The sequence below is a fragment of the Gastrolobium bilobum genome, unplaced genomic scaffold (genome assembly GCF_033153095.1).
Source record: "Gastrolobium bilobum isolate Gb01-03AN ecotype WA unplaced genomic scaffold, APGP_CSIRO_Gbil_v1 utg15403, whole genome shotgun sequence".
In the NCBI taxonomy this organism is placed as follows: Eukaryota; Viridiplantae; Streptophyta; class Magnoliopsida; order Fabales; family Fabaceae; genus Gastrolobium; species Gastrolobium bilobum.
Window position 1 is genome coordinate 238831 of NW_026898870.1, and position 27369 is coordinate 266199.

Genomic DNA, 27369 nt, shown 5'->3' on the forward strand with positions numbered 1-27369 from the left:
ACTTAAGTTTAAGGCATTGAGTGAAGACCTTTTTTAATAATTTATATTATTTTCTAATATTTTTCTTCACGTAAGAGCTCTTTGAGCTTGAAACGTAGATATTGTATAGACCCATTTTTTTTTTTAGCTTATGTTTATTTAATTCTATAAGTGCTCGGGGGTGAGATTGAACTCGTGACCTTATGGTCACTGAAGCTTTGATACCATATAAAGAATTATTTCAATCCGAAACTTTAAGGTGTTGGATGAAGACCTATTTAATGATTTATAATATTCTCTAACACTTACAATCTCTTACAACTAAATTTTAATTGTTGATTTACGTAAATCTAACAGTTATAATTTATTGCGTCATATTTTTAATTAATTATTAATTTTTTAAAAATTATATATGTCAAATTGATAAAAATTAACGGTTAAAATTTAATTATAAGAAGTTATAAATGAAGAGAATGTGTAAATATAATTTTTCTATATGTTTATTTCCATTTTTATTGTTCCCTAATCACATGGAAACTTTGATCGCGAATTTTCTCCTTGTTCTCAAGGAGTGATTAAGACCTTTTTGTGTACCGGTGGATCCAAAGTAGTTAAAATAGAGATTTTAAATCGGAAAGAGATACTTGGATGAGATACTTTTTCCTTTTTTTATGATTGAGTTTTATAAGAGTTATGTTGTAGGAAAAATGATCGTGTAATGTTATAAAGATTTATTTTGCGTGCCATAGTTTTTTTTTCTTCAAAAAGTGTGTGCCCCACAAAATGTTGTATGTGTAGGAAACTTTATTGTGTCATGTTAAATGAAAAATGCAAACCCCTGGTGATTACTGTAAGAACCTGCACCGTTAATTAAAGAAGTTAATTAATTAATTATGAGAAATTAGGGAATAATTTCATAATTGACCCTAATAATTATTATGAGGCTTAGATAATTATAGTGAGTGAGTAAGAATGTTGAAAGTCGCTTTTCGGACAAAAAATGCAGATACCGGTTCTGCTACTCAGTACAAATGCGTATCGATGAAGTATCCCGAAAAATTATAATAAGTGTGTAAATATTACTAGAATAATATATAGGACTTGTAAAACAAGTTTCAAGTCAAAATAATGAGAACTGGTGCCAGAACTGATAGTGGCTATGGAAAAGCGCGTACCGAAAAGATGCTGCGAAAAATCTAATAAAAATATGGTAAATATTGTAAAATTGAGTAGGTTTAGAATCTTGAGTTTGGGATTAAAATGCTAAGCGTAGCTAATTATGATAATACTGTGTGTTTATGACTTAAACCATTATATATACTTATTTAAGGCACTAAACCCTATGCCATAACACTATCCTACGTGAGTTTTGGTGGCTGGTCAGTTTGTGCTCTACTCCTTGCTCCTCTTCACCATTTTGTGACCAAGTTGTCACCTTTTACTTGTTTTTCCTCCTTTTTCACCTTGTAAACACTTGAGTGGGTGTCTTGTGAGGGTGAGGTTCAGTTTTGCTGAGTTGAGGGTATTGTTTGGGGATGAGTTTTGGGGCTGAGTTCCTTGCTTGAGTGGTTGGAGCTTTGTTTTGGTTGTGGGAGCTCCAAGTGGTCATCTTTGTGCAGAAAAGACCCACCTTGTAGTGCATTTTCGTGCACCATCTTAGTCTGAGTATTTGGAGCTGTTTGGTGAGCTCCAAGAGCACTCCCTTCTCTGTTTTGAGCCTTGGGTAAGTTATTCAACCTTTGATCATGAGTTTTAATGGTTAAAAGAGGTTTCTTGGCATGTTTAATGAGTTAAACAAGTAACCAACTGTTATATAAACTTAAAAGAGGTTAAAAATGCATGCTTGGACGTTGGAATGGGTTAAAAGCCCAACCTTTGGAAGGATATCTCGCGAAATGCAGAACTGCATTCTGTCGCGAAATATCCGGATATGCATATCCGGATATTGATATCTGGATATGGGGATATGAATATCTGGATATTGATATAATATCCGAATATTGGCAGAGAGATATCCGGATATGTCCCCGACAAATATCCAGATATTATGGGTTTCAAAGAACAGTAGCTGCACTGTTCATACAGAATGATGTTTGGGGTTTGTGGACCCTAGACTGGTTAAGTTGAGCTTCTGTATTGATTAGTTAAGTCATAATCTAAGTGATTAAGGGCTTGTGACTTTGTGAGAAGCCTTAAGACATGAAATGTAAAGGAAAGACGTTATCCTTGTGTCTTATACTTGTTGAGTATGATTTTGATATAATTGTTGGTCCAAAACAGATTGTGATTCTGCTGTGTTTGGGCTTTGAGATTGGTTGGACTCTTGGCTTGGATTGTTAGCTTGCAAGGTAAGTTTTTGTGTCATCGATTTAGCCATTGTTTGTTCCACCATGTCCCATGGGGGATGGTTATATGCATGATGTGTTTTCATGTACTGTTTTATTGAAATGCTATGGAGCTGTTAAGTGAAAAATGCTTATGATATGTATGTGGTGTTCTGCCTAGCCAGGAAGCCATGGGGTGGTCCTGGGGGCGGGTACAACATGAGCTGGTACTGTGTGGGTAATAAACGTATTTCTGCACTTCTCTGACCAGTAGAATAGTGATAACACACATGACATGAATATCTGTTGCACTGCATTGAGTTTTGGAATTTTGGAACTTATACTGTTAAATGCTTTTAAACTTATATTGCTCGTGTAAGTGAGCTTGGGGTGAAAGATCCTTGAGGACCCCTTGTCTTACTGAGATTTCTTTTTAGAGATCTCACCCCACGTTTGGGGCACATATTTCAGGTTCAGGTAATGCGGGGGTTGAGACCTCTAGCAGTAGGAGACCGGAACTTAGCTGATTATATATGTTGTATGCTGACATGACTGGATATTGGATGCTGTTTATGTTTTCTGTCTTTATATTGATATTTGAGTTGAAACTCTTTTGTGGGCTTTGTTGCCTAATTGGGTGAGCATGGAGTTTGTCCATGCCACATTGATGTTAGTACTTTTAGGGCATGTTTGGTACATAGTATAGGATAATGTCTGATAGTATAAGACCTGATAGTATAAGACCTGATTGTATAAGACCTGATTAAATTTTAATACTATCCTGCGTTTGGTATGGTATTGTATAAGATAATATCCTCCAATATTTTAAAAATTAATATTATTAAAAAAATTATTTTAATATATTAATATTGAAATGTTATATTAGTTCTTGAAAATTGTACTTTTAAGCAACATTAATATATTAACCCATTTATCAGGCCTAATCCTACCCCCTTAGGCTTGATTACGTTATACATCATTTTGATGTATAAAGGGATTCTGCTGTATAAGCTTATACTATACGATGGTCACACCAAACAACTGAAAATGTCATAACGTATAGTACAAGCTTATACTATCAGGCCTTATACGTCACACCAAACAAGCCCTTAGCTTGAGTTGTATAAACTATCAGGGTTGTCCGGTCTACGTGTAGTAGTTTTGTGACTAGAGACACATTATGTTATTTATGTTATGAGGTATTTCAGTTAGCTGACTTTTGCAACTTTCATACCAGCGATGTTTTATGAAATGAATTAAGTAATTCAACTTGGCTAATGATAATGACGTTATAATTGAACCGAAAAAGATATTCCGTATTTTTAAATTAAACGTGATTTAATACGATGATATGATAACAAACTGGATATATACGGGGTGTTACAATTACAAGAGACGTTTATCGCTATTTTTTTTTTGTTTTTCTGGATTCATTCGGTATAGTAGGTTTACCAAAATAAAAATAAAAATTCTGTATAGTAGTAATTCATGAATAATCTCGTTATAGTATAGAGAGGTCAGACGGCGTCGTTTCGAAGTGGGTTTCCCCTGAACTGTAAAATTGACAAAAATCCTGTTGTATTGTTGTGTCTCCTCGAGAAGATTTGGCGGGATTGATTCTGACTTCGGAATCTGAACCTCTCTCTCTCTCTCTCTCTCTCTCTCTCTCTCATAATTCTATTCCAGTTTTGATTTTTTTCCCCCTCATTCCCCAAAACAAAAGGGTATCTTTCTTATTTCCAATTCACGATATCGGCATTGTTCTAAGTCTGTGAGATTTTTTTGTTTGACCTAGGAATGCAATGGATGATGGCAACAACAACAACAAAACATCTTCCGACCAAGTCATTGCAGAAATGGTCGAAATGGGTTTCGAGTATTCCAATATTCTAGAAGCCATAAAAGTAGTGGGTCCATCTATTACCAGCGCTGTGGAGCATATCTTGAATAGAACTAGCTCTGAAGCTGAAACATCCACTACCCACAATTCCAAAATTCACACACATCATGGGAAGCCTCTCAAAAAACGAGCTTTGCCCTTGTCCCGTCAGGTTCGACAATCGAGGATACTCGAGCATTTCCAATCCACTGATAAAGTCACAGAGAGTAAGAACAAGAACAATGATCTAGTTGTTGATGTGGAAGAGCACAAGGACTTCAAGGAGCACAATGATGTACTTGTAGCTGAGTATTTGGATATTGAATCTGATTGGGAGCAAAGAGCTAGTAACCTCTTGCAAAAGCATTTTGGTTTTTCATCCTTGAAATTTTTTCAGAAGGAAGCTCTTGCTACTTGGGTTGCTCATAGAGACTGTCTTGTCCTGGCTGCAACAGGATCTGGTTTTGTTCTTTATCTTCTAACTGTTTGTGCCTGCTGTGTGTAGCTATTGTGTTTTTATTCATAATTACGTTTTGGCAGGGAAATCTCTGTGCTTTCAAATTCCTGCTTTATTAACTGGGAAAGTGGTGGTTGTGATTTCTCCCTTAATAAGCCTGATGCATGACCAATGCTTAAATCTAGCAAGACATGGAATCAGTGCTTGCTTTCTTGGGTCTGGGCAACCTGACAATACTGTTGAACAGAAAGCAATGAGAGGCATGTATAGTGTAATTTATGTTTGTCCAGAGACAGTCCTAAGGTATGTTTAGGGGCCTTGAAGCTCATTGTGTTTCTTAGAAGTCTTCATCATTTTTGTTCTTCTCATGTAGTCATGTTTGGTAACCTTAATATGATCCTATGTAGATTGATTGAACCACTGCAGAAGCTTGCAGAAAGTCGTGGCATTGCTTTATTCGCAATTGATGAGGTGCATTGTGTTTCCAAATGGGGTCATGATTTCCGTCCAGACTACAGGTCTGTTTTATCCCTTCTTTTTCCTCATTGTTTATGGCTATTGGAAATGAACTGGATCAGTTAGTGTATGATCATGACTTTTGGTTTGTATATCAAAGAAATGAAGATCAATTGTTGATTGATTTGATTGATTATCACACATATTTCTTTTGGTCTTTGTTTTGTGCATAAAATGTCTTTATTCTACTATTATAAGTATGACCTGTTTTTAAATTTCTTCTCTTGTTTCAGCCGACTGTCTGTGCTGAGGGAAAATTTCAGTACTAGCAAGCTAAAATCCCTGAAATTTGATATACCACTGATGGCCTTGACAGCTACAGCTACAAACAGAGTTCGAGAAGACATTTTAAAATCACTATGCATGTCAAAAGAAACAAAAATTGTTCTTACATCATTTTTTCGTTCTAATTTACGCTTCATGGTTAGTTTGTTGATTATAACTCATACTTATCTCTGACCATTCATTCTTCTTGTTACTCAAGATTCATTGTGGCTTCATACAGGTAAAGCATAGTGGAACATCACCGGCTTCTTATGAGAAAGATTTCCATGAATTGATTAAAGTATATAGTAGAAAGCAAAATATTGATGGAAATGATTCAGATCATATTTCCAATAGCCCTGATGCTAGTAGAATCTTTGATACAGACAGTGTTTCTCCTTATGATGTGGATGACAATGAAGATGATTATGCTGATAGAGATACTAATGTAATACATTCAGGAAACACAGACAATATTATAAAAGGAAAAGAATTGTCAGTTGAGTTCCTGGAAAATGACGTTGATGTCTTTCCAAGTGTGGATGACTGGGATGGTACTAATCTTTCTGCTATTTCTGACTTTATTAAATATAATTGGTTATGTTTAATTTAGAAACTAAAAGCAATTTTGGTGCTAATAGTAAAGAAAATCAATCTAGTTGAACATTTATGATTCTAATTTTTGTATGAATCACTTTTTATAAATGCAGTTACCTGTGGTGAATTTTGTGTACAACCTCCTGCCAAGGATTGGGTGTTATCCGAGACAATTGATCCACCTAAGAAACCAGAAGGGAGACTGAAAATGCTTAAAGATCCTTTGGAACAAGGACCAACAATTATATATGTACCCACCAGAAAAGAAACGCTGAGAATTGCAAAGTATCTATGCAAGTTTGGTGTGAAGGCTGCTGCTTATAATGCAGGGGTATGAGTTATAAATAATACTCAATCTTGTTAAATTAGATGGACATTTAAATTTGTAATGGATGAAAATTTATAGGGTTGATCATGTAAATTGACAAGAGAATTATCAATTCTAAGACCCCATGAAGTACTAGCTAGCAGAAGAATCTAAATTTTACTTGTTATTTTCTTTCTGTTTTACTACTGTGGATTTCATTGAACCAAGCTCGATAGTTACTTTTGCATTGTTATCTAAGAAATGTTTGCTGCACATTCCCCTTTCACCATTTGAATTATGCTGATTGTTGGGTTTTAAACTTATTTATGAGCTCAATTTCTTTCTCCAGCTGCCCAAATTGCATCTGAGAAGGATTCATAAAGAGTTTCATGAAAATACTTTAGAGGTACGGATCTGGAGCCTAAGCAGAATATTATAGATGTCTCAGTTTGATATTTTCCAACCTGACCAGTCTTTTTTTTGGTTTAAATGGGGGAACAAATATTTTATATTTGAATTGAGTTGGCCAGTTATCATTTATGGTATGTGGTCATTTAATAGTGAAATTTTATGTGGTAGATTCAGACATTTAAGTTATATGTATTATTCATTGCAACTTCTTATATCTGTGGTGTGCTATTCACATAACTATTATTATGAACATCCAGGATCACCTGCATGGAACTCTGATCATTAAAAGAGAACTGACTAATTGTCATTTACTCTTTTTATCTGATTTTCATGCCTTTCTCAGTTTTGGGCTTGTTTTCGTACAGAATTACCCCTGGTCCCCACCACCATGTTTGTTTAGTCCTTTTTACAACTTTGGGTGTTTGAAACCCTGTCTAGCCTGCTATACATCTAATCATGGCTTTGTCTTTGTATTGTCATTACTGCTTAATTTCTTATATTATGTACCCCGAAAAAAGAACCAAGTCAAATTTCTTTAAAAGGTTGGTGATATTAACACAGCTCTGAATTGTTTTTTATCCTTGTTTTATTCCTATGTTACCAGTGAGTTTAGTACATAATTTCAACTATTTACAAAAAGGTTTGTCACATAACTTGTATACATTTGTGTTTTATCATTTTTCAGGTTGTTGTTGCAACAATAGCATTTGGAATGGGAATTGACAAATCGAATGTCAGAAGAATCATCCACTATGGTTGGCCACAGGTCTGTTTTTCAAATACATTTTTCCTGACAATTAATTAGAATTGAAGTATCGGTATTTTCTTGTGCATTCCATATTTGATTCTTTCACTCCCTGAATTGTCAATGCTTTTGGAGATATCTCAAATAATCAAATACGTAATTTTATCAGAGTTTGGAAGCCTACTACCAAGAAGCTGGTCGGGCTGGTCGAGATGGGAAACTAGCAGATTGCAGTAAGTTTAATTACACCCAAACCACAATATAATTTTTATTTTTTACCTTGTGATGCATTTTTCCTTTGTTCTTCTTTCAGTTTTCTGTTGGATTTTAAACTCATGCTACTCCGTTGACACACACAATTAGTAGGTTTCTTGTTTAATTCTTTTGCTCCACTTATATCTTATATTTGCCTCCTTTTCATAATCAGTTCTGTATGCAAACCTAGCGAGAATACCATCTCTTTTGCCAAGTCGTAGAAGTGAAGATCAGACAAAACAAGCATATATCATGTTGTCTGATTGTTTCAGGTTTGCTTTGGTGACTAAACCTTTATTTGTCCTTTTTAGTACAGAATCCTAATACATATTTGCAGATATGGAATGAATACTTCATGTTGTCGAGCAAAGACACTTGTGGAGTACTTTGGAGAGGATTTCAGTCATCAGAAATGTCGCTTGTATGTTAAGTTTGGTTTCAATTACTTGCTGTTTTATTATATTTTAGCATCAATTGAAGTGAAAAATTAATCTAAATTAGGATAAGCTTGAGATCCTGTATGTATTTCTCTTTCAACCAATAGCTGGTATTGAGTTACCTTGTTTATGGCATGAGCATATTCGCTTCCTTTTGTAATCAAGAGATTATCCTGTGGCTGTATTTTCTGGTAATATGTTAATTTTTTTGAGTAATTAATTAATGCATGTTAGCCTTCATATTGTCACTTTTTGATGAACCTCCTTTCATGCAGATGTGATGTCTGCATTGAAGGACCACCTGAAAGGCAGAATCTAAAAGAGGAGGCTTGTATTTTACTGCAAACTATAGGTGCCCATAATGTACGTCGAATAGTTTCAATTTATACTAAATGCACTTGCAAATAATTGTGTCTTACATGTGAATTTATATCAAAATATTGGCTCTTGGATTTTCGCAGCATGTTTTTCAAACATATGTACCTCATCCTCCTGCATGGGTATCCCGCGTGTCTATTTGTCTGGGTTAAGTTTCAATAGGATAAATTGGTTAAAAGAATGCTTTATTTTTGGAGTTTCTGGATCTACTTCAGCTGTAAGAGATCAGGTTCTGTGGAAACTTGACCTTTGGCTCCAAAGCTTGATGAATATGAAATTGTCATGGTCCACAGATTGTAGTTTTTATATTCCATTAGAGGAAAGAAGCTAACGCAACATGAATGCTAATTTTTCAGGCATGTAGGTTTTCCATGGATTGTTCATATGATGATGATATACGTGTCGACTCCAAAGATAGAAGACTAGGAGAGAGGCCAAGTCTTAAGATGTTAGTTGGAAAGATAAGGGAACAGGTGAACCTACACATAATTGTCATCTCTAACTGTGTGTTATGTTGGATGTTCTGTTTTGCTAATTCATGTAACAAAAGTTTTAATTGTTTTCATATGATGGCCATATGCAGTTTCAAAAGTTTTTAACCACTGATATATTATGGTGGAGAGGTCTTGCTCGAATTTTGGAAGTTAAAGGATACATCAGGGAGGGAGATGACAAGGTATATAATTACTTGCTTTAACTAGAAATAACCTATGGTTCTATATTTATATTACAAAAGCCTGTTCATAAATTTGATGGTGAAAGTGTTGGATTTGTTGCCTCTGAAAATTAAGAAACGATATGTATACACTTGCGTAGCGTGATCCTACAAGGAGGTAATTTAACACATTGATCTAAACCACACCGCATTGAAAACTCTTTGTAAGGTGTTTTGAGTTGATGGGCTAATCAGAAAGATATTTATGCATTCAGTATTCAAGTGGAACTGTGGCACTTGTATGTTCTTAAAACATTCTCCTAATTCCTAAGCTCCAAGCAAAAGTATGGTGTGCCTGTCTTACCGTGCATGTGCTATCTTATCTGCATGTATGCAGTCTAATGCCGTGAGTGTGCTTTGGTAATTTGACTGCAATTTGATCTCAAGCTTTACTATACAAATGCAGACCCATGTTCAGATAAAATACCCGGAGCCAACAGAATTGGGATTGAAATTTGTGAAGTCCATGAGTGAGCAAGCTTTCTATGTTTACCCTGAGGCAGATATGTTGCTTGCAAGTAAAACTCGCAAATCATATTCGTCATTCTCAGAATGGGGAAAAGGTTGGGCTGATCCTGAGATTCGTCGCCAGCGCCTGGAAAGAATGCAAGTCAATAGAAAGCCAAGGATGCTGCAAAGTCCCAAAAAGCAACGAAAGAGAAAAGCTAAGAAAGTGCAACCTGATTTGAGGACTTCTCGAGGTAGATTGGCAGCAAAACTCTCAAAATATAAGTGATATGTAAAGGTCATCTTATCTAGTTAATAAAAAATAATGGATTATTTACTCATTGGCACCTAGAAGTGAATTCATCCATCATCAACTCAATTTTGCCAAGATTAATTGTATAGTCATTATTGGACATCAGTGTGGTTTTTGTTTTTGTTTTTGTTTTTCTCCGGAAGAAAGCCACATGGTGGTGAACTGAGATTTTGATGTGCTGATTCAAATCTGTCTATAACTAGTTAGCCACTGATCGTACTGATACTCCATATCTGAATCAGGAAAATGATATTGATTTTTGTTATCGATTCAGTAATGAGGAATGAGTTGTTTTTTAGTGATAATAAAAATAATTTTGGAGGTTGTATCATTAATGAGTTATTTTTGTATATCTTGACCCCATTGGTTAGCTTCTCCCTTCCTTGTTTTGACTTTTGAGTTTCAATTTGTTTGGAGGTTGTAGTTTTGTAGAAGCATAATTTCTCATGAATTCACCACGAATCATTTATCGAAATACCAGATACTAAAATAAAATGAATAAGAAAATAGAAATATAAAAATAGTGTACATTTCATGACTATAATTTCGTTGTTACGCATTTTTATTGAAAATAAACTTAAAGGATACTTGTTTGTTCAACACCTACCACGTAAAATAGGCGATTACGGATTCGAGGTTGGCAGAATGTGAGGGCCACTTGGATATGTATTTTCCCACGAAGAAAAGTGAAGAAAAAGAAAAAAAGAATAGACAATAAATTCGAGTTCAAGTAATGTGATAGCCCAAAACCGAAGCAAAGTAAAAGGGTATACATTGTTTTACTCATGTGTCCTCTAGGATGTGTTGAACCATGAACCAACAACATCATCTGTCATGGAGTTCGGCAATATCGTTTTCGCCATAATAGGCTTCTCTGCGTCGTTCTTATTTTGCGTGCCGAACCTCAAGAGATGGCATATGAAACAAGTGGCTGCACAAAAACTAAAAATAATAAGCGAGGCATTGGAAGAGGCAGAAGAAAGAGTAGTGAGATTCCAAGAAAGACATGATAGAATTTTGAGTCAAATATGCGCGTCTTACTTGACCAATACAGAGCTTGTTGATGCGTTAACGGGAGCTCGAGCAGCCATGAATCAGGCATTGGACTTTGCCGTTGATTTGAGGAGAATTCAGTTTAAAATCATTAGCTCTTTCCCCGATTCAATCGATGTTCTCTTGGATACGTCAAAACAGACACCAACTAATAGATGGAGCTTTGGCTTTCGCCCCCCTAGAGGTGCTGCTTGACTTGCTTTTAATTTTCAATGCTTGCTTAAGATTTGGCTCTAAGATGCACTAGACTTTCTACATATATCTTACATATTACCGTTTTCATGAAGTAGTTGCAAGTCTTTTCATCAAAGTCTATATACTTGATTAAAGGATGTTCATTTGGAGAGCATTCTCAGTACTATTGTAATAGTGAATTTGGAGAGCATTTTCAGTCATATTGTAATAGTGAACTGAATACTGGTTACGACGATAATTTAAAATAAAATTATAAATTATATATTCCAAAACATACATAATTATAATTTTTATTTTATTTTATTTTTACAGTAGTATATTAAATTTTTCCGTTCATTAGGCCCTTGTGGCAGCCATAGTTCCAAAGTCTATTTTCTTTTTCTTTTTTAGTAATTGTTAGTTAGTTTTATCAGTTTAATTTGTATTTAAAACAATATACTAAACTTTTTAGAGCTTCCAACAAAAAAAAAAATTGTCTCATAAATGGGCTCATGTGGTTTTTTTTTTTTTTTTTTTTTAAGAAAAGCACTTTTAATTAAAAAACATGTCAAAAAGTTTTATAATAATTTTATTAACTTTAAAAAAAAAATAACAAAAATATCTTCTACTAAAAAACCTATCGTGTCTTCAAGTCCACCAAAGCCGGCCCTCAATTCCAAGTGGGTCCGTAATGGGGTTTATATTTAGAGGGCTCTTTATGACACGTTACCCTGCTCATATCGAAATTTAATACAAGCTCTTACAACACCAATCAATGTTTCCATGATTGGTTCAATTTAATTGATATGAAAAAAATTAGCACAAGAAAATTTCTGAACGAAATCGGCAGAAATATTTAGCAAAGCAATTTGACCATTCTTGATATAATAATTACCTTTTCAAGACTAAAGAATCTGGAGCGAATGCAGCTGATAGTTCAAATTAATTCATGATAAAAGAGCAATATATATACACGCCAACAGAGTGGATTGGATAACATTAGTGGCTTTAGCATATACTCGTATTTACAACTTAAACGTTATAAATAAGGGGGTAACTGGAAAATTCAGAAAGTATTCACAGCAAGTACACTGAAGATATTTACATGATGACGCATCCATACTAGAATGTCTCTTCTGGCTTTAGGAAATTGTAATATTCAAGTTGGGTCATCTCTCCGCCGGTTGCAGAATCAAACTGACATCGATAGAAGCTGTATTTACAATTCAATAAACAAGTTCATCAAAATTTATTTCACGAGAAAGAAGAGCAAGTCAGACACAAAAATACTAGAAAGCATTTTATTTTACGATAACAAAATGCAATGATAAAAGTTTATCATTTGAAAATGTAAATGACCCTCATTTTGTCTATCTGCTTTAACAATATAATGTTCCAAACCTGGCATCATTTATCAGTTATATCATAAATTACAAGCATACAAAAAATTATAGACATAAAACAATACTAATATATAATCATGCAACTAGTCGTCTGGTGCCAATGTCCAAGAAGCATTTGGACCCTGAACCTCAAATCCCAAAAAAATAAAATGTATTACTCATCATCCACTTTTTGATTCTAAAAATCAATCTGATTTTTATGTATTCAAGACTACCATTGGCACAAAACCTGAAGGAAGCCATCAGCCCATTAGCCTCGGTCAATTTTAGAAAGCAATGCACGGGTATAGAAGTAAACTTTAGAAGTTTAGTGTGGAAGGAAGCGAGCTATAATTATAGCCTCAAATCATACTTCCACCATACTAGTCCTGTCTGAATAAGTCTAATATCTCTAAGCAACCCCACCCCAACCCCCAAAACAAAAAAAGAAAACGAAAAAAAAAAAGAAAAGAAAAAATAAGAGACACCAATGACAAACTAAGGAGGGCACAGAAATGATCCATTACTGAAATACCTGCCATCCATGCCAAGTATTACGATTGTATTCTTTTGATGGCCAAAGGCAACAACATATTGCAAACCTTCATTCAATCGAAATTGAGCCACGGACCACTCTGAGCTAAAATACTTAGGCAACACACCTATAAAACAAACAGAATCAAGATGATCGTGAGCAACAACTTGTAATCACAAAATTCTGAATTTCCAGACTAAATGAAACTCTGCAATGTGACATCAACAAATCCCGTTCTAGTTCTTTGGTAGCCACTGAACAACGCACCTAATTTCCATACACAATCCATAACTCACAGTGGACAATAGCACAAACCTTTAATAAATGAAAGAGATGAAACCGCTGTAGGGCTAGCAGGATTAGAATCAGATGTACTATGTGATCTTTCATGCCCCAACAGTCCTGAATCAACCTTGAGGTTGAAGACATGAACGGTTCCCTTGTCACTTGAGACAGCTAGCCACTGTGCAGGATGAGAGAAGGCAAGGCTGTATATTTCTGCTCGGTCTGCACCTCTCCGTACCTGAAATCATCATCACACTAATTTCCATTCAAACCTCCAAAATAGTTGAACTCAGCATAAGCCTCTTCAACACAATACAATAAAACCCCTAACATTTCGAAACAATTAGCATCAAATGAATATCAACCTAATTCTTTAGCATTATATCAGAACTAACAAGCCTATTCTTATAAATAAATACCTATATAACAAAACAAACAAACAAACAATCACATTTCTACATATATATATATATATATATATAACATAAAAAATCCACCTCTTGGAGCAACGAACCATCCAAGGTATTGAAAACCCTAATTAGGGTTCCCTTGCTGCTTGCGGTGGCAAGCAAACGACCATCCTGGGAGAGCGCGAAGCATGCGATTCTGGAATCGTGTGCCGTAATGAACTTGGTCCTCTTGGACGCGTAATGCTCAACCCTAACCTGACCCTTCTGCAACCCAGGACACACCAAAACCATATTCCCCGAAACATGAGACACATCACAGAGCCCCTTAGGGTTCGCGATCGTCTCGATTTGGTGCAAGACCTTAAGATCCGCGAAATTGTACACGAATATCTTGTGCGCCAGAACAACCACGATTCGGTCCCTTCGGAGACGAACCCCTTTCACCTCCGATCGAAACGACAGCTCTCCGATACACCGTGACTGGTGGTCGTCCCAAATCATGACCTTGTTAACCGGGTACCTCGGGTCGGATCCGCCGCCAACGAAGGCCAGTATATTGCACCGGAAGAGCATGTGGACCAATCCGACTCCGCCGCCGGGACCGAAATCCCGCCGGAAAATCTCGCGAAAGGGATCGCAGTTGTAGATGCGGAAGCCGCCATCAGTGCCGGCGGCGAAGCAGCCGGAGTCCTGGTTGAAGGAGAGATGGAGTAGGGTCGGGTTGGGATCCGAATTTGAAGGCGGGTTGGGGGAAGTGGGTATTTGGGTCGGGGGTGTTTCGTCTGAATCAACAGGGATAAGGGTTTGTGAGGTATGTGTATGAGACATTTGTTGAAGAATAAGGTAGTTGTGTGTTTGTTAAGGTGAAACAGAAAATTAGAATCAGAGAGATTTGAAGGAAGGAAGGGTTTAGTTTTGGAATTGAGATTGAGCGATTAGGGTTTGTAGTTTAGTTTGAGAAGGGTATTGGATTTGGAAGGAGAACCAGCTACGTCCTAGGTGGGGTGGGTTGGGTTGGTTTGTGCTTTTACTTGTTTTACAAGGGATACATGTATAGTTAAGAATGAGTTAACAACTATTTAACTTTATTCCCTTTTTCTCTTCCTTTTTAAATGTTCGTTGTAATACTCTACTCAGTTTCTTTTTTAATGATTTGATAAGATATAATTTAAATGAATAATTTTATATTGACAATGTATTACAAGTAAATCCTAAAATTATTTAAATATTAAATAGTTACATATGTTGTGATAATTGATTATGTAAATTGTAATTCTGAATAATTGATGAAAATTGGAATTAAGGGATTTTTCCCTTTGTTCTCCATTTTTATTTTTTAAAGTTATTATTGTTAATTATTCATCAGAAGATTATAGCGTGTTCATAAATCTAAGAAAATTTAGGTAAATTGAAGTGCTCATATCGTGAAATCTCCTATGAAATGGCACAAAGCCCATTATGGGCGTGAAAATAATGTCTGATAAAAATTAAAGATGTCGCGGATACGATGCAAATAAAGATTAAGATAATTTATTGTATCTTATGTTTATCTATTACTTGGTGAGCCAATAAAAAACTTATATTATTGACTCATTTTATCTTGTGTTGCCACATGATAAGTTATCATCAAGAGACTTGAGTTAGGATTAAATAGAATAGTAAATTGTTTTGGTAAATTATGGCTCTGTTTGATTACTGTTTTTAAAAGCAGTTTTTTAGTTTTCGAAAAAAAAAAAAATTCATTTATTTTGTAAAAAGGTTTCAAAAATTATAATTTTTTTTTTAGAATCAAATTTAAAAAATATGTCCGAGTTGTTTTTATTTTCTGTTTTTATTTTTAACTTTTAAAACAAAAAAACACAAAAAACAATTGTTTCCTTAACTATGTTACAAAATAATTTAAGAACAAAAAAATAAAATACAATCAAACAGGCCCATAATTTTTCTACTTCTTAAGCTTCCTTAAGAACATAAAAGTGAGGCTTATCACTATTAAAAATATGCATGGATCGAATTGAACTGAATTGTTTTGAACGGTTCGGTTTAGAAATGATTTGTTTCGATTGGAAACTGGTTTTGTTCAGTTTAAAAACGGTTCGGTTCGATTTGAAATCGTTTTGGGGCGAACTTATTCTGAAAATAAAAAAAAAATAAAAATAAAAATAAAGTAATAAAATGAGGTTCAGTTCGATTTTTGAATTGATTTCTGAAAACTAGTTTGATTTTTGAACTGACTTCTTAAAAACCAATTTAGTTAATTAACTTGTTTTCAAAAATCAGTTATGTTTAGTACGGTTCGGTTTAGTTCACAGTTAAGTTCAATTTTTTGATTTTTTTGCACATCCCTAATTACTATCGCCACAAGCCACTGATCATCCACCATCAGTCCATCGCCATAATGTGCATGCTTGACTTTTTATTTTTATTTTTATTAACTTCCATGAAACAATAAATCTCTAATTCTATCTAAATATTATTAGATACATACATGATAATTAACAATCAATTTAAAATTTAATTTTTCAATTTTTTTTGTTATTTTGAAAATTATAGTGAGGTATTTCATATATTTAATTTAAAATTATGACTTTTATGTACTTTTTAAAATAAAATAGGAAATAATATATAAATAAGTAAAAAGAAAAAACAATTTAAAAAAATAATACATAAATATTTTATAAAGGATATCTTCGTCTATTTATATTATGAGGGGGGATATTTTGACTACCAAAAATGTCCACTACCACTTTACTACCTATCAAATCACCATTGGATTAAAGAGAGAGAATGTTAAAAAAAATTTGAAGAGAGAGAAAATGTTAATCCAATGGTGATTAGATAGGTAGTAAGGTGGTAGTAGAAATTTTTGGTAGTCAAAATATCCTTCCTCTTATATTATATCTTGATACTATGTAATTTATATTTTTTTTTAAATACAAAATAAGATAACATAATCATATAAGACTTTTTACTTAGTGTTCATCGAACAAGATATAGGATATTATCAACTCATCAAATTCTTATCATTTTTTTGTTTTTATACGTCCTCTTGTCCCTCGAATCCTTACTAGTCGCGCGTGGGTGTCAATACAAATTAACGTAAGTTTTAATACAAATTAATTAAAAAAATTCAAAATTAATATTCTAGAATTCTAGTTACATGAATTAGAACACGCGAGATATAGGCCCAAATAGCATGCATATTCCACAAAGTTAGGTTTAAACTCATCTTAGAAAAATGAATAGTTGAATGTACCAAAGTGATGTTGTAACCGGTATTAATTGATTGTATAATGGTCATTTATGCAAGGAGTAATGAACCAATAACGTTGTGCTTATGCCCAATATCATCCAATATAAACCATCAGTTAATGCCCAAAAATGAACTAGTAATTTCAACCCCTGTACCACTGCACAAACACATAAATGATATTAAACAAAAAGAACACAAGAATGATACTGATATTCTATTAGTCATGCTTTTGAGGAGGAAACACTTCATATAAAACGGAACTATAGACTAAATGATGGTAGCATAACTTTGGGGTGAGAATATCTATTCGATTCTCTTAGTACCATTTTTGGAAGGGATTTAAAATCTTAATCTCGGATCTCTCAAATTGGAGTAGTCGAAAAATAATGAACTGGTTGGAATATCTCCAAATAAAAAAAGAAGAAGCAGAACTATAGACCTAAACTAAGATATTCTAAACATGGTGCGGATGGGTTTACACGGCTATGTGTCCTTATTAGAGGATAAGCTACAGCACCATTGTCCTTCTTCACTGCCCCTCTAATTATTTCTCCAAAATCATAGTTAAAATATAGAAAACCATGATCCTTGCCTGAGCCAGAGGGCTTAACAACTTGATGAAAGCCATGGTTGGTGCTACCAGAATTGTCGTAGAGTTCTTTGAGAGGGACATAAACTTCTCCAATGACCTTGTCACTGCCTAGGATTCGTTTACACATGAGTTGAATCATGAGCACCAAATGGTCCTGTTGCAACTCCGAGTCTTCCAAGTAAAACCTCAATGAAGAACGAAGTCCCCATGTGGGGTTAGTGCCATTGTATTTTCCTACACAAGTTTGTTGCTTTGAAGGTGAACTACTACTACCAATGATAGAGACCACAGCATATACGGATCTCTTGAAGAATAGTTTTGAGCAGTTGAGGCCTCCAGCTTCCTTCAGGTAGATGTTGAACCTTCGGTAATCCATGCCTCCTGAAGAACAATTAGTCTGCAATCAACACTTTGGAATTGGTACAGAATATAATGAAGCGTAGATATAAGCTTTATATGATATTTAAGTTCAAAAATCCTCTGTATGATAGGATTACTGTTTTTTCGCGTTTTGATTATCCAATTATTTGGAGGATAAATCTCTTATCTATAACAAATTTATATAGACGGTTACAGAAGTTCTTGTGTTGTGATAAAATCGCTTTTGAATAGATATTATCACCTCAATTTTTTTGGTTGCTTGATTTCAAATTTTTGAAATGCAACTGAAAAGAATTATAGATGGATAAGAAAAACACAACTGGATGAATTTTAATTCAACATTCTGTTACATTAATTGTGTTTGTTTAGGGAGAGGTTATAGTTACTATCTCTTTTTGTTACTATTTGTTACTACTAAATCGTAACGGTTGATTTTCGTCAATTTATAATTTATTGAAAATTAATAATTAATTAATAAGTATGACCCAATAAATTATAACCGTTAGATTGATGGAAATCAACAGTTACGATTTAGTAGACAGCTAATAAGATTGGTTCAAGTATACATGATCAATCATGAACGGTTGAAAAATATTATGGATATGCAAAATAAAATTTGCATGCCTAAATTATATCTTCTTGAAGTATGATTAAATTGAGATCATATATTTCTTTCTTTCTTTTTTATAATTGATATCCGTAAATCATGTAAGGTCTTAACTTATCTGAGTTATTCATTTATAAGATCTAAACTTCAGACTTCATAAGCGTTGATTCGTTATTTTTCAATTTTAGTAATATTTATAGAAATTTTTGTTGGCAATATATGCATGCACAAATAAAATTCATTCAAATCGACTTCACTTAAAATAATTTTTTATTTATCTTTTTAAATTATTCATTTAGAGTTATATTTGTAACATTATTCCAACATCTATACTTTTTTTTTTCTCGTGTTTGATTCGCAATCCGAGTTATCAAATATTTCATTAATCATTAATAGTTATTTAAATTTAATGAACTTTTAAATATTTATTATAAAGTTACTAATTAATAAATAAATCGTCCTGGAAATGGAATAACAAAACCATGAAAATATCATAATAGACATAATACAAAAAAGAGCAGTTGAAACATTTTAAGTTAATTAGAATACAGAAAAAACTACAATTCACATATAAACCTTGAGGCTCTTTTTTGGATTGCAATGTGTCATTCTTTCCAACGCAGTGAGACCCAAAAGCGCTCCAAATAGTAGCTATCCGTTGCTCTAGTGAATGGCGTAAAAAAGAAAACACTAACTAGAGGTACTCGTACACTATCCACGACCATTTTGGGTACAAAATTACATGTGAGCATCTATGTGCTCTAGGCTTTGATAAAACAACAAACCAAACCTACCTCCCAGTATGTAGATAAATCAGAAAAACAGAAATGGAAAAGCAGCTACCCCTATCAACTAAAATGCATTTTACATTGTGAAGCCCAAAAACCTCAATAAATCACTCTTGATTCTTGAACGGTTATATTTCTTGGTTCTTGCATTTCCTCGGGTAAGTCATTCACAATCCAACTCGCCCGCATTTTTCTTGTATTGGATTTGGTGTACTGTTGAGTACGTGACATTTTTGTCAAAGTGGATGGTATGGCACATAGCCTAATAAATCCGTCAAGTTAGTCACGACATCGTTGCATCTTGTCAAAAGGCTTATCATCTGCTGTGATATATCAACTGAGGTTGTAGAAGCTGATGCGGTCGTGTTTATAAAATCGGGAATATTTCTGGGTGCCATTTCAGAATTATGCAAATTGTGTTGAGGGATTTTCGTAAACTGAGTAGGAGGGGGAAGATTAGGCAACGATGGTTGAGAAATGACCTTTTGAACATTCTTACTATTAAAATCCATAGCAACAGGAGAAAATGCACCCACATCAGCAAAACTAGCATTGTTGAAGTTGTTTCTATTACCCACCATTAATTGCTCTCCCCTACTACTTTCTTCCCCACCTAACATGAATTTTACCCGTGGGGTCCCTTTACTACTACCTCCATTACCGGTTCCCTGGCCTAACTCATCCCCAGTAGATTTCTTCAGGATGGATTTGAGCTGGATCATTGGCTGTAGAAGAGGTTGCTGTGCTGAAACTGATGTCTGGCGTTGAACCATTGCAGGATCCTTCATCCGAGGTGTTTCATTGGCTGCATCCTCTCCCTTAGCCTTGGCAACTTCAGACGAAGAATCCCCAAATTCCCGGAGGTAGCATCTCATACCCACATTGCCAAACAAGGATGGGTTTGCTACAGCATATTTATATGCAGATTGTGCATCAATCTTGTGCAAGAAAACAACTCGACATGTTGAGGTCTTCCAAAAGACACGGAGACCTGATTGATCTATTGGCCCAAAACGAGCAAACCTTGCCTTCAGCTCTGCAACAGATGGAAGTGAAGTTTTGGGAGGAAACTTGATCACCAGTATGGTTGGTTCAACTGGCTTAGCGGGACGCTCCACTTTCCTGGTCGAATCTGATCTCACCATCTTGGGTGGAGCCTGGACCATTAATTCTTTTCCCTCTACTCGCCGGGCTTCAAAAGTTTTGTGGCTGGCTGCCTTCTTCTCTGCAGCCAGTGTCTTTAAATCCTTGGTTTTCTTCAGCCTCTTTGCATTAATTTCTTCTTGACGATCAGAGAGGGCCCTTTTCCGCCCAGCTTTGGTTGGATCATCAGGCCGAACGTGTTTTACAGGCTTTACATGAGGTGAAGCTCTGGCATGATCATCAGGACTGTCAGATGCCCCCACACTGGAAGGAGATTTAATAACATGAACTTCAGGTGCTTCATTCTCTGTTGCTGGGGATAAAAATAAGCTTTTCTGGTAAACAAGAGATCTGAACCGCAAAAAGAACTGCCTAACTGCAGCAGGGATCCCTCTTTTAACACCATAAAAAGGATCCAAAGCAAGAGCTTGCAAATCACCCAAAAGTTGAGGCAACTCAAAATCAACTTTTGCTACTGTATCCATGGGCAGCAAATTACTGGCAGAAACATCCACCTGCACTGGTTCTCCATGTGAATCCTCTCTAGGAGCCAATCCAATTGAGACAGGTTTTCCAATCAATTTTTCTGATAGATGTACAGATTTTTCAGTAGTAGATTGCATCTCCAGATGGCCAGAGGTAGGATGTAAATTTAAACTCGTTTTCTTTTTCTTCTTCTTTTTTTCCCCAATAGCAGAAGTCTCAGAGTTCAAGTCATTTGCACGCTGCTTATGAGCTTTTACCTTCTTCAGCACCCCATCAACACTAAGTTTGTGATGCTTTATATCAACTGGTGAAGTATCTACAACATTTGAAGCGCTCTTAATTTGATGCATGTCATTTCCTCCATCAGCTAAAGTCAGAAATCCATGCCCTGTTTGCTGAAAATCTTCATGTGGTCCTGACACTATTACAGTTCCATCTTGTTTAACATCAATATTAGTTTTACTCTCCAGATAGGTAGACAGAGATTTCTCATCAACTATGCTTGGCAGTGCCATCTCCCCAGAGAAATCAGGCCTACCCATGCTTTTACTAGCAACATCAACTACTTCAGAGCTCTTGGTCATTTCTTCAGAAGATTCTTTGGCCTTGTCAAGTAGATAAGGCTTTGTATCTAAGGTAATTTCTTGAGGTGCAGTACCACTGCTGTCTGGTTGAACCTGGTCTGCGACAGCTTCTTTGGCATTTATAGCTAAAGCTGCACCATCCTGGCTTATAAACCCTGGGTCTTCATGCTTCTCTAAAATCTGAGGTGCCACAGACAAAGCTATAGGCCTCTTCTGAAATGCATAATGCCCAACTGCATCTGGTGTCTCCTCACTGGAAGCTAACTGGAAAGAGTTGGTGGGTTCATCTCGCCGCTTAAAAAGATACTTATCCTTCTTGAAATTGTCCTTAACTTTAACAGATTTTGTACTGCTCTTCTTCTCAGCGCCCAAAGTTTCTGCTATCACCATTGGACCACTCAAAGGAGCTGGAGAACACAAGAAAAAAAAAATCATAAAAAAGGTAGCATTCAGATAATAAAACATACTTGAATAGCTAGACAGACAGCCATCAGCTATATATCCATTCCACACTAATGAACATCCTAGGATAAGTGAAGGGATAAATTACATCAGCTTACAATGTAATCACACATCCACAGTCAAATCAACAAGCTAATAAAAAGCATATACCTCTAGCAGGCTGATTCTCTTTCAAATTTCAAATAAAAAGCATATAAAGACATCCAAAATGGACGATTTGGAAGAGCATATACCTTTAGCAGGCTGCCTCACAGGTTGATCAAGAGGATTAGTCTGAAGATCAGAAGGGCGCAAAGTCTGCACTCCAAAAGCCTGGGCATAAGTCTCATCATATTGCTCAAACAATGCACGTCGAAGAGCAGAAACAGTGGCCTTATTCTTGCTGAAACTAATGCTCCTGTGATCGCCGCCATGGGGTGCGAAGGCCAATTGCTTTAAAAAGCCAAGCGTTTCAATGGGCCTAAAACTGTTTCTTGCAATCTTGATCTGAGCATTAGAATAAACTCCGGGCTCATAATCCGGCACATGAACAGAAAAGTAACCTTCAACATTGGTGGGGCGAAAATTAGGAGGGTTCCTACATCTACAAACCAAAGCAAGACCACATCTTCTGCTAGCTTCATCAACTGCCTCTTCTACAGCCTTCAAGAAAGGTCTGGAACTTAACTGCTTCGATTTCTCGGCGAAATTCGCATCGAAGGGGATGAGTTCAGCCGGTTCAAACCACCCATAACTGCTGTCACCAAAGAAAGCCACCAAGACATGACCTTCCCTCTTTGTACGACGCACTGCAGAAGATGCAAAAGCTTCATTGTATATATGCCCAGGCCACCATGGGTGAGATTTCACCTTTCCCCACACCATTTCACCCACTTCAAAACCATACCCTTCATCATATAACATAGACTTACCATCAGAACCACAAAAATCATGCTCTTCAGCATGATTGTTTATTTGATCAAAGCGATCAATGGTCGATAATGCGGGTCCAGAGTCACCCTCCGAACAAACCCTAACCCTAAGCTGTTCCGTCGAAGTGACCAGTGGCTCCTCTGAAAGGCGAGAATCAACGGACGAAGAATCCCTATGTCGGTCATTGGGATTTGAATCACCAGTTGTTTCGGTGACGGCCGAAGAGTGGTCTTTGTGATGGTGGCTCATGAGTGATGCTTAAAGAAGGAAATGGAAAATGGAGAAATTGCGAAACAATAGGAACCATAACATCTATGTGTATCGTGCGAGATGGAGAATCGCAGCAAGACAATAAGGTGTGAGCTTCTGAAATGAATTAAAACCCTAAAAAAATTACAACATACACACGTACAGAGAAAAGAGAGAGAGAGAGAGAGAGAGGATAAGAGATGAATTTGGAGTCTGTAATTGTAAGGCACCAAGGTACAGGAATCGTGATTCCGTGCAGCTGCTTTTTTTTATTAAAAAACAAATTCATAAATTTCACGTGATTTACTTTATTTATCTGGTTACACCCTTATACTTTTTTCTTATCAATTATTTTTTTTTATGATTTTTTAGTCTAAGTTTACCTTTATCATTGTTAGTGATTTAACAAATTTATCTATTTTATCTCTATTTTATTTGTATATAAAGTTGCTAACTAATCTGATATAAAGATTTTGATTTTTTTTTTAATGTAAAACTAAAAAATTCATTTTTAAAATAGTTCTTCTCGTAATTTTACCTTTAATGTCTGTCGTAAAAGTTATCTAATTTTATATAAGTCATGAATTAAGAAATATTTATAGAATAAAAATATGTTTAATATCTTATATTATAGGAAATAAAATTATTTTTTATATACATATAAAAGTAAGATTTAGTTTGATTCCAAAAAAAAAAAAAAAAGTAAGATTTAGTTTTTTTCATTTTAAATGATATAAGTTATGACATTTTAGGAGAGAGATAGACACAAAAAATAAAAATCATGGGATAGAAAAAGTGGGTGGTTTTTTAAATTTAAATTTTAAATAAAAAAATTATTTTGTGTCTATCTCTCTCTTAAAATGACATAACTTTATGTCATTTAAAATGACAAACATTTTTTTCATAAAAGTATATAGAAACCATTTTTTTTTCCTTTTCTTTTCATATGATCCCATATGTGCTCTATTTTTAATTTTTTATATGTATATAAGATATAATTTATCTCTTATAATACGAGAACATCAAACCCAATAAAAATTTACCTTATCACTTGACGGTAGTCGAAGCTCATCAAAGTAAAAAAATTAAGCAGAAAATTAACCAATAAAAAGTAACATGGCAGAAGGGATTCAAATTAAGATTTAAAAAAATGAGTAAACACCCTTTTTAGTCTCTGGCAATATCTACAAAGTCCTTTTTAGTCCCTTGCAATAAAAAGGACCAAATTGGTCCCTGAAATTACAAAAAAGGACCATGTTAGTCCTTATGTGAACTCCACTGTCACGGTCAAACTGACGGTGCCCATGTGCCACGTTAGTGTGATGGCGGGGCTTGCACGAGGACCATTTTGGTCCCTGACAAAATGCACTGGGTCCATTTTGGTCCCTGACCACATAAAAATAGGACAAGACTTCGTTGAAATGTCTACATCTTGTGCTATGAATGCAAGAAAAGATTATCTTTTGGAATGGACCTCATATTGATCAATAACAGTGAATAGCTGGATATATTAAATCTAGAAGGACCCGATTCAAATTCTGTAGAACACTACCTCTTAATGGTATCAAAAAGTTTAATTATATATTTCAAACTTATGTTCACAATTTGTGAAATCTCATGCTCCAAAAGGTTTTTCATTGTTTCTAGGATTTTTCTTTTTCACAAGTCTTACTTCCAGCTCATTGTATCATGTGGCAGCTTGAACTATCTTTTTCACAAGTCTTATCTTGCAATGGTTCAGGTGCTAAACCAGGGACTACATCATCCAGATGTAGCACTTGTGGAGGTCAAGGTCGGGTTGTCACAGTCAATGACGTGCCTTATCTTGCAATGGTTCAGGTGCTAAACCAGGGACTACATCATCCAGATGTAGCACTTGTGGAGGTCAAGGTCGGGTTGTCACAGTCAATGACGTGCTCTTCATGTATTACAAGGTAGTCCCTGGTTCAAGCTGGAGGAGAAAGATAGTTCAAGCTGCCACATGATACAATGAGCTGGAAGTAAGACTTGTGAAAAAGAAAAATCCTAGAAACAATGAAAAACCTTTTGGAGCATGAGATTTCACAAATTGTGGACATAAGTTTGAAATATATAATTAAACTTTTTGATACCATTAAGAGAGGTAGTGTTCTACAGAATTTGAATCGGGTCCTTCTAGATTTAATATGTCCAGCTATTCACTGTTATTGATCAATATCAGGTCCATTCCAAAAGATAATCTTTTCTTGCATTCATAGCACAAGATGTAGACATTTCAACGAAGTCTTGTCCTATTTTTATGTGGTCAGGGACCAAAATGGGCCCCGTGCATTTTGTCAGGGACCAAAATGGTCCTCGTGCAAGCCCCGCCATCACACTAACGTGGCACATGGGCACCGTCAGTTTGACCGTGACAATGGAGTTCACATAAGGACTAACATGGTCCTTTTTTGTAATTTCAGGGACCAATTTGGTCCTTTTTTATTGCAAGGGACTAAAAAGAACTTCGTAGATATTGCCAGGGACTAAAAAAGGTGATTACTCTTAAAAAATTAATGTGCCGTCAAAATCATTTTTGCTGCAAGTCTCCATATATCAACCATTTAAATTTCAATATAACACCCATAAAAATTGATAAGCATACGAGTATTTATGAATATCCTAGTAATCCACAATAGCCGTTTTATCTAGTGAATTATATAAAAAAAGGAAGGACATTATCATCAAAGTCAATTTGTTGCTTGTGACAAAGATATATATATATAATTAATTAGCAATTTGTATGCAAGTAAAATAAGGATAAAATTGACAAGTTAATTTAATTATTAATTGTGTTAAACCTGGATTTTGATGGGAAAAATCACAGGAGGTAATTGATAAAATAAATAAATAAGTGTATAAGTGATAAAAGAGTAATCACATTAAAATTTATGAATTTTTTCTCTTCTTCTTTTTGGACCCATCACATGTTGTGTCTATAATCTCCTGTTACAGGAGACTCGAATTTCCCAAAAAAACACAACTCTCCTGTTTCATTTTAGTGAAGCATTCGATTGAAGATAATTAAAAATATCTTCATTTTATAGAATAAGAATGGCAATCTTATTTATCAAGAACACCTCTTTATTTATAAAATAATTAATTATGTTAAGAATAAGAATTCAATACCTTAAAAACATGCTTTAGGATAAAATTTATGTCTCTAAGGTAGTGTTTGGCTCGCGAGAAAAATTTTTTTACAAGGGAAATGTAATTACAAGGAAAAAGGTTGGAAAATAAGTTTGGTAGGAAAGTTGAAAAAAAGTTATTTGGTATCGCAAAATATTACTGGAAAAATTAGGTTAAATATCCTGATGTATGTTTGGTTGAAAATAAAATTTTGATGGGAAAAAGAATGAAAATTACGAAAAGGGGTAGATACTTTGCTCACATGTGGTTAAGAAGAGGGGTAAACTTGTCACTGTTTCCATCCCCTTTTTTCATTTATCCAATTTTCACACAAAATACCACATTGGAAGACGACTTCATGAAGAGTGCATTATTACCTTTTATACATTCATTTCTCAATTGCTAGACAATGGTATTTGGTGGGTAAATCTCATGAATCCTTCAACCAAACATGGACAAATGGCAAACCCCCGTACACTTTGCTGGGAAAATTTTGAAAACTCCCCAAGCAAACACTACTTAAGTAATTGGATGGTAATGATGCCTTCTCACTAGACACATTCTCTGCAAATAGAGTGAACAAAGGGAGAAAATTAAGACACTATTGATTATATTTCCAAATTTAAGATAATATTGGGTGTAGAAACAACACCTCTCTTGGTCCCAATGCCTGCATGCAGTGGCAGAGCCAGAAAATTGTATTTGTGTGTGTATATTTAGTGGTGCCCCAAATTTTTTTTTAATAAAAATTTAAAATATATTAAAAAAACAAAAAAAAATAAATAAAAAAATATTCAACTTAACATAAAAAATAATAATAATCAAGAGTCAAATAAGTTATTACAATAAAATGATTATATTCAATGTAAGTTTAATTTTTTAAGCCTAGAAAAGCTTAAGTT

General features: G+C 34.9%; 4 protein-coding genes across 4 annotated transcripts; 1 reads left to right on the plus strand and 3 right to left on the minus strand.

The window, feature by feature from the left end:
- Positions 1 to 4105: 4105 nt before the first annotated feature.
- On the plus strand, positions 4106 to 10050 carry LOC133284908 (ATP-dependent DNA helicase Q-like SIM). The gene is made up of 15 exons (XM_061482044.1): positions 4106 to 4643; positions 4723 to 4942; positions 5047 to 5157; positions 5389 to 5578; positions 5661 to 5973; positions 6130 to 6347; positions 6673 to 6729; positions 7420 to 7500; positions 7649 to 7712; positions 7907 to 8006; positions 8072 to 8155; positions 8447 to 8534; positions 8906 to 9022; positions 9133 to 9225; positions 9671 to 10050. The coding sequence occupies exons 1-15, from the start codon at positions 4106 to 4108 to the stop codon at positions 9998 to 10000; spliced, it is 2604 nt and encodes an 867-aa protein (XP_061338028.1). The 3' UTR covers positions 10001 to 10050.
- Positions 10051 to 12192: 2142 nt separating this feature from the next.
- On the minus strand, positions 12193 to 14898 carry LOC133284903 (autophagy-related protein 18a-like). The gene is made up of 4 exons (XM_061482039.1): positions 13951 to 14898; positions 13484 to 13691; positions 13169 to 13295; positions 12193 to 12464 (listed from the first exon to the last, which is right to left on the minus strand). The coding sequence occupies exons 1-4, from the start codon at positions 14689 to 14691 to the stop codon at positions 12374 to 12376; spliced, it is 1167 nt and encodes a 388-aa protein (XP_061338023.1). The 5' UTR covers positions 14692 to 14898; the 3' UTR covers positions 12193 to 12373.
- A 2649-nt stretch (positions 14899 to 17547) lies between these two features.
- LOC133284909 (protein SRC2) lies at positions 17548 to 18084 on the minus strand. The gene has a single exon (XM_061482045.1). The coding sequence runs from the start codon at positions 18082 to 18084 to the stop codon at positions 17548 to 17550; it is 537 nt and encodes a 178-aa protein (XP_061338029.1).
- Positions 18085 to 19223: 1139 nt separating this feature from the next.
- Positions 19224 to 23540, minus strand: LOC133284920 (PWWP domain-containing protein 1). Its single transcript, XM_061482054.1, has 2 exons — positions 22393 to 23540; positions 19224 to 22104 (listed from the first exon to the last, which is right to left on the minus strand). Exons 1-2 carry the CDS (start codon positions 23318 to 23320, stop codon positions 19721 to 19723), a joined length of 3312 nt encoding a protein of 1103 aa, XP_061338038.1. The 5' UTR covers positions 23321 to 23540; the 3' UTR covers positions 19224 to 19720.
- Positions 23541 to 27369: the final 3829 nt, after the last annotated feature.

Excerpts from the sequence above, each read along its gene's own strand:
- LOC133284908 (XM_061482044.1), top strand. The coding sequence starts at position 4,106 with ATGGATGATGGCAACAACAACAACAAAACATCTTCCGACCAAGTCATT. Across the intron at positions 6,730-7,419 it reads TTCATGAAAATACTTTAGAG|GTTGTTGTTGCAACAATAGC; the intron begins GTACGGATCTGG and ends ATCATTTTTCAG. Across the intron at positions 9,226-9,670 it reads TCAGGGAGGGAGATGACAAG|ACCCATGTTCAGATAAAATA; the intron begins GTATATAATTAC and ends ATACAAATGCAG.
- LOC133284920 (XM_061482054.1), bottom strand. The coding sequence starts at position 23,320 with ATGAGCCACCATCACAAAGACCACTCTTCGGCCGTCACCGAAACAACT. Across the intron at positions 22,105-22,392 it reads TGTGAGGCAGCCTGCTAAAG|CTCCTTTGAGTGGTCCAATG; the intron begins GTATATGCTCTT and ends TGTGTTCTCCAG.
- LOC133284903 (XM_061482039.1), bottom strand. The coding sequence starts at position 14,691 with ATGTCTCATACACATACCTCACAAACCCTTATCCCTGTTGATTCAGAC. Across the intron at positions 13,692-13,950 it reads ATGGTTCGTTGCTCCAAGAG|GTACGGAGAGGTGCAGACCG; the intron begins GTGGATTTTTTA and ends TGATGATTTCAG. Across the intron at positions 13,296-13,483 it reads ATCTCTTTCATTTATTAAAG|GTGTGTTGCCTAAGTATTTT; the intron begins GTTTGTGCTATT and ends TTTGTTTTATAG.
- LOC133284909 (XM_061482045.1), bottom strand. The coding sequence starts at position 18,084 with ATGGATTACCGAAGGTTCAACATCTACCTGAAGGAAGCTGGAGGCCTC.